The following is a 7160-nucleotide window of genomic DNA, read 5'->3' as shown; positions in this document are numbered from 1 at the left end:
CTAGGTGTGGGGGTTTTCTGGTTTTTTTTTTTTTTAAGTTTTAAATTAGAGCAATCCTTTTAGTACGATTTTGTATTCTGGCTTTTAACAGTTTATCTATCTATATCTACATGCACAGAATATGTATGTTACTACAAATACTTTATTATCTTGAATCCTAATGGCTGCATAATATTTCTGAAGTATTCATTAAAAAAAACTGCCCATATTTTTAACTGAAGCTTGCTTTTAAAGTGTCAAATCAAAATGCCACTCAGTCAGATACTACTACATTTGTTACTTAGACTGGGTGAACAAATAGACCTGATTTAACCTAGGAATACTTAAAATGTTTAAAGTGTTAATACAACTTTTATCATTGTCTGTAGAATATGTTTCTCTATCATGAACATTAAAATTTGGCTACCTCCTGACCACTGTTATTTTATTTTGTGGTTTTGTTCTAAACCACAGGTCTCCTGGCATTGTGGGGTGATTAAGTGGTAGGAAGTAGGAAAGATTAAGGAATTGAAGGTGTTTTTGTATATAGATTTAGATTTTGATGTTTGCTGTAGAGCAACATTAAACCTAAAGTCCCTGGCTCACTGTGGCACAAGTGGAGTATACATGTTGACTGACTTTATTATTCAGAATTTAGTTAAATTTTACATATTTTAGTAGTATAGATTAGAGTAAAAGGGAAAATAACCATTCTCTAGCATCCTCTCCACTTAAACTTTTTATTAGGCTTTCATAAGTTTCCTTTTTGATATGTAAAGTAACTGCAAAATATCTCTGCATAGGCCATAATGCCTTAATCTTTACCAACCCAAAAGTTGTTTGTACCTCTGCATCTTTTCATTAAATGAAAAATAAAATTTAAGGGCTTTGGGATTTCCAAAGAGCACTCAGTACAGCCTTCCAAACCTCAGAGTCCTAAGCCTGACATTGGGTTAACTCTGACTACTTTGAATGAGCATTTAAACAGTTAATTGTTTTCACTTTCTAGAACTCAGCAAAAGAAACTACATAGAATAAGCTTCAAAAGATTTAAGGCATTGTGGCCTTTGCATAAGATTCCAAAAGAATAAAAATCTGATGCCCAGTGTACATAGAGACTCATGACATGTTAAAGCTGAGGTGGATCCTAAATCTAGTTGAATTTTTTTATTCACTAGTATAGGAACTGAGCCCAAGCCAGTCATAGGCTTGCTTCGAAGCCCAAAAATCACGTAATCAATTGGGAGAACCAGAACTGGGTTCTCCTAAATACCAAGTCCAGGCTCAGTTTATACCGTGGACCTGCCTCTGTGGAGAGCCTCTAGGAGCTCTCCTCTGGCCTCTTTAGCGATGCAAGTTAAACTCTTCCTCAGGGTTCCTGTCATTGGAACAAGAAAATTTATGGGATGTTTTACTCAAATCTCTTTTTACGGATACCCTTAAAAGATTACCTAAATACCTGAATACCTTCATGTACATTCTCTGATTTGAGAATATCAAATCAGGGAAAAGTGGTTGCCCAAAAAAAAAAAAAAAAAAAAATTCTGTATTGTAAAGGTGCCTGCTTCGATTCAAGCAAATCTGGAAGCTGCCTTGGGAAATCTGGCTTCGGTTACATATCCAGAGTTACATAAGTCCTCAGAGCATATGGTGACTTTGCCAACTTGGTAATTGTATCCTAGTTAGTTAGTATCTCAACTTGTGATGATGCTTCCAATTAAATATTGAAATTTCTGTTTCTTCCCTTTGAAAACCAGTATTCTGAATTGTGCTAAATGTTTTCCATTGGGTAAATATTTCTAGCAGTACAGAATAAGGCCTCTTACTCAACATTAGTATCCCACCACAGTGATCAATACCTCTTCCTAGTGATGTTTTCAGGCTTAAAAGTTGACCAAATTTGAAAGGGTTTCCAGTATGTTGGGATTTTTTTTCTTCTAATAGGCAAATTACATGGTAGATTTTTTACTTGCTGAAGTCCTCTCTAGCAATTAGGAGAATATTGAAGTTAATCAGTAGCTCTTTAACACAATTCCTTATGACAATATTTCTGATAGTAAAAATTATTTAATGTGTTATAAGCTTAATGTGAGTAGGTGTGTCTAGGTCTCTCGACATTCCTACTAGAGGTATTGATCATGATCTCACATTATATACTTGGAAGAAGTTTGTGCTTGTCTTGAATTTGCATTACTGACATCTTCACGTCCAGGTGAGAATTGGCACAGAACCTCTATAGATGCACAGCACCGAGATTCTTTCAGTGACTGTTAATATTTAGCAATTTGAGGGCTTCCAAGGGCTAGTAGTTTCAATAAGCACTTTTTTTTTTTTTGCAATTAGTTTATTTGTATCTTATATTGCAGACAGATTCCACCAACGGGGAGAATCCAAGCATCAAGAAATCCCTCTTTCCTCTTTTTAATTCAAAGAATCATTTAAAGCATAGTTCTTCTTTGAAAAAGCTTCCTGTAGTCACTCCACCCATGGTACCCGTTTTTATGTATGGTAGCCCTGAAAACTGCTCCAGTAAACTTGTTTTACTGATGACAACAGCATGTCTTATTTTCATGAGGTCATATTCTCTTTATGCTAGTTAAGTACGTGAGCCAGTTCCATAAATTCACTGGGATATAAATTCATTGCCATTCTTCTGAATCAGTTAAGAAAGTTGAAGCACAAAGTCTATTAAGCAGACAAACTAGTGAAAGGCTAGTTTGTCTTGTCTGATTAGCCAATTATGGGCAGATAACATTTATAAAAGCCTGTATTTTATGTAAGGAATTCTATTAACATTTACAGTTAACAAATGTCTTTGCATTTGACTCACAGAGTTTGTTAACACTTGATTGGCAATTTGTCTTTTTGAAGCCAAGTTGAATTGACCAAATTGAATGAGCTAACAGGCTCCATGAAAAAACAGCTTGTATCCTTGTCTGGCTTGAGCTTTTGCTGGTCAGTTTAAAACCAGGGCTTTTGCTTGGCATTTGACATTACTCTTCTGTGTTCACCAAAGCTGGCGAATAGACCAGTTGCATTCATCTGGAATTTGTGGCACAGATTTCCAGCATTTCTCTAGTACATAATAATAGATCCAGATATATCAGACAATGATTTGGGAATATGACCTAAACCATACTTTCTCACTTTGCTATCCTTGAAAGCCTACCAGACTTCTTTGGCACTACCAAATACAGTGTTTGGATCATTTTCCCAGCAGGAAAAATTTGTTTTATTGAACTGGTTCATAACCTAACTGCAATATGGAATGAGGATACGACAGCAATTCCTAGTATAGCCCAATTTAACTGCTCTCTCTTACAGCGACTAAAACTAACAGCATGGGAATGCTTTAAGGGTTGAGGTTTAACAAAGCTGCATGACATCTGCCAATTTTTCCTAATGCAGGGAAAATTATTAAGAGGGCAGAAGAACTTAGCATCTCTTGCATTGTGAACATTGGGAGAGATTGGGGTTCTTTTTTTACTGGATCATTTGAGTTTTGGTTTGGTTTGCTTTTTAGTTTGGTTCTCCTATTGGGTGTGGTTGCATATCTTAATTAGGCTTATTAGTGTGCTTATTGAATGCTTGTCCATATTTTGCTCTAGGTTCCCAATTCCGACAGCCCTGATCTTCTAACGTTGCAGAAATCCATTCATTCTGCTAGCACTCCAAGCAGCAGACCAAAGGAGTGGCGCCCCGAGAAGATCTCAGATCTACAGACCCAAGTGAGTGGATCCTGCACCGTTCCTAGACTCTCCAACTCTGCAGTAACTGTCCTGAGGAGCCGGGAGGGCGTGGTAGAGAAAACTTAGCCTCTCAATGTTACAGTAAGGCTGAGCACCTCCTCAAAGTAGACCCTCAGTTATACCCAGATGCATCTTGTGAGCCAGGATGAATCTTGCTTCAGTGACCCATGTTCTACTGGGAAAAATGCAAGCTTCCGTTAGCCTTCACCTAGCTGGAGGCAATTGAAGATGTAGTCCTAGCCCACAAATATAGCCCAGGAAAGAGCTGAGCTGTGTTAAAGAACCATAATTCATGGTAAAAAATGAGGCATGCCATAACATTTCAGGCAGAATGAACAGAGATGGTGGGAAGATTAAGGTTTCATTAAAAGTAATAGCATACAAATTGAAAGACAGGTATGATAAGTTTTCTTGAAAGAATATTTCAACTCCTGAAATCCATACTATTTTTTACAGGAAACAGGCAAACAGTTGCATTAGGAACTACATATTAGACTGTATTACATAGTCATATTTATCTTCCATGATGGAGGAATAAGCAGAAACTGAATCAGTAAATTTTTCAGGTATCTGAGGTTTATTTCCTTTAGACAACTATTTTGGTTGGAAATTTTGTAATGTATCTTTTCAGTATCCCATAATGAACATTTTGTTTTTTGATATTGAATATTTTATGAGTCCTTTATTCTTCTGCACTATAATTTTTGACAACCCTCCAGAGCTTTTGAGGCTATAGGATTACTTGTATCTGTGATTTCTTGTGTCACAGATTTCTGTGATTGGGAGAGCAGACTACTTTTTTTTTTTTTTTTTTTTTTCCTGAGGCAGAGGCAGGGCCTCACTCCCATTGCCCAGGCTGGAGTGCAATGGCACAAACTCGGTTCACTGCATCCTTGACCTCCCTGTGCTCAGGCGATCCTCCCACCTCAGCCTCCCAAGTAGCTGGAACTACGTGCGCCACCACACCTGGCTAATTTTTTGTATTTTTAGTAGAGACAGGGTTTCGCCGTGTTGCCCAGGCTGGTCTCGAACTCCCGGACTCAAGTGATCCACCTGCCTTTGCCTCCCAAAGTGCTGGGATTACAGGGATGAGCCACCATGACCAGCCTCTGTTTACTCTTTTTAACTGTAAGCTGTTGCACAGAACTGCTGACAGAAGTTCCCCATATTCCCATTGCATTTGCCCCAGCTATTTATATTTTCTGCTTCTAACATAATATAAGCTGGGGGTGGTGGAAGCATAGAGAACCAGATATCCAAGTTTATTGGATATGTATCCAAACTAAAGAGACAAACCTGTGAGTGAGGGCCTGCTTCTCTATTCCCAATTTCAAAACAAAACAAAAAGAATAGAGAGCTTTAGAACTTTCTTTGTGAAACCATTTCTTTTGCCAAGAAGCTCTTCTCTCTTCTCTCTTTCTTTCTGGCAAGGTCTTACTCAATCACTCAGGCTGGAGTGCAGTGGCAAGATTATGGCTCACTGCAGCCTTGACCTGGACTCAAGCCATTCTCCCACCTCAGCCTCCAGAGTAACTGGAACTACAGGCACATGCCACCATACATGGCTAGTTTTTTAATTTTTTTATAGAGATGGGGTCTCGCCTTGTCCAGGCTAGAAGCTCTTTTCAAATAACTTTATAGCTCTTGCTGAATGCAGATTATTGTAATTGCTTGATAGTTACATGTGGTCAAGGCTGTAAAAATCACCAGGAGTCTCATCATGTTACACCAATTTAATTATTTTTTAAAAGCCACTTTTGAGCACTTAGAGTGTACAGTGTACTATGCTACCTCCTGTAGGGAGCACAAAGCTTTCTTGGGAAGACTTTGGAATGATGATGGAGAATACTTTCCCCTGAAACAATATCTACTTGAGTCAATTCTGAAGCCATTTACCTTGGGTTTCTGTGCCTAGTTCCTTCAAATCTTGTAATGTTCCTTGAGTTCATCGACATTTTATTCAAAATTTGCCGAGCCCTTAAATGCATGTCCCTTATACCATGACACTTACAGCAAAGGTACTCTGAGAATTGGCCCCAGAGGGCCCCCAAGGCTAGGGTTGTAGCCCAAGTAGCCAAGTCCAGCAGTCGTGATTGGCTGTGAATTTCCAAGTGCTTTCCATGTCTCTTCTAAGATCAAGGAAGAGGAGATTGAGCCATCATCTTTCATCGTTCAGGAGCATGAGGCTCAGGAGTTGTCCAGTGAGGAGACCGCTCTGAGGCTCCTCCCCTCTGCCCTAAAGTCAGTCTCCCTCCTTGATGCAGCACCTGGGGGTGTCCAGCTGCACAGTAGACAGACAGGCAGGGTGGACTACTGTGAGCCCATGTTAGGAATGGAAGGCCTCCTGTGAATGAATTATTTAGATAGTTCTGTTGGGGTTTTGCATATTTCTTTGTGCTTTGCATTTTCAATGCCCAAATGTTACCCTCCCCCTCTCAAAAAAAAAGCAAAAAAAAAGTAAAGCAAGGGAACATTTGAATTTTGTAATATCGAGAGAGGGAAATCGGTGAGATGAGAACAAAAAGGGCTATACGACTTGTAGTTGAATACATTGCTAACTAAAACATTGCATATTTTCAGCTTCTCTTGCTGCTAGATACGGCTGTGTACTTAAGTTCTAGCTGGTGAAATATAAGTGGAAGCATTGTGTGGAGCCTTTGGGAAGTCTTCTCAAAACAGAGAAACATACACCTTTTGCTCTTTCTCCTTCCTGCTGGTTGAAGCATGAGATCCCCTGTTTAGACATAGGATGCAACCAGGTAGATGAGCTTGGGCCTTTGATTGGCTGCCATACCAGCTCTATATGTCTTATCTAGATTTCTAGGCTTTTCCATTAAAGAATAATACAATCTTGTTTGAAGAAAACCCAAAGAACAGATCTGGCTGGACCAGCTCCTCCTTGTACATGCTTGCCCTTCCTGGCCACGCCCAGTCACCTCAGGTCTAAGCCCCCTTCCCTCCCCAGACTTATGGTCGCTCTAACTTGAATCCCATGTGCATTCTCATCCTTTCTTTCAGAGCCAGCCATTAAAATCACTGCGCAAGTTGTTACATCTCTCTTCGGCCTCGAATCACCCGGCTTCTTCAGACCCCCGCTTCCAGCCCTTAACAGCTCAACAAACCAAAAATTCCTTCTCAGAAATTCGGATTCACCCCCTGAGCCAGGCCTCTGGCGGGAGCAGCAACATCCGGCAGGAGCCCGCACCGAAGGGCAGGCCAGCCCTCCAGCTGCCAGGTCAGATGGATCCTGGTTGGCACGTGTCCTCTGTGACCAGGAGTGCCACAGAGGGCCCTTCCTACTCTGAACAGCTGGGTGCCAAGAGTGGGCCAAATGGGCACCCCTATAACAGAACAAATCGCTCACGAATGCCAAATCTGAATGATTTAAAAGAGACAGCCTTGTAATTTGTGCTGGTAGGGGGGAGGGGTGGG

The 7160-nt window shown here is 40.1% G+C and overlaps 1 protein-coding gene across 1 annotated transcript in view; it reads left to right on the top strand.

Moving 5' to 3' along the window:
• Positions 1-7160, top strand: part of CDKL5 (cyclin dependent kinase like 5) — a gene marked incomplete at its 5' end in the record, with an annotated part of 52145 nt that overhangs the window by 17582 nt on the left and 27403 nt on the right. The window contains 2 exon segments of the mRNA XM_017863213.1: positions 3588-3707; positions 6747-6963. Of these exon segments, the coding sequence (XP_017718702.1) occupies positions 3588-3707; positions 6747-6963 (337 nt within the window).

The sequence above is a fragment of the Rhinopithecus bieti genome, unplaced genomic scaffold (assembly GCF_001698545.2).
Source record: "Rhinopithecus bieti isolate Rb0 unplaced genomic scaffold, ASM169854v2 scaffold_69818, whole genome shotgun sequence".
Lineage (NCBI taxonomy): Eukaryota > Metazoa > Chordata > Mammalia > Primates > Cercopithecidae > Rhinopithecus > Rhinopithecus bieti.
The sequence above is the reverse complement of the archived record's forward strand: the minus strand, read 5'-3'. Positions and strand labels throughout refer to the sequence as shown.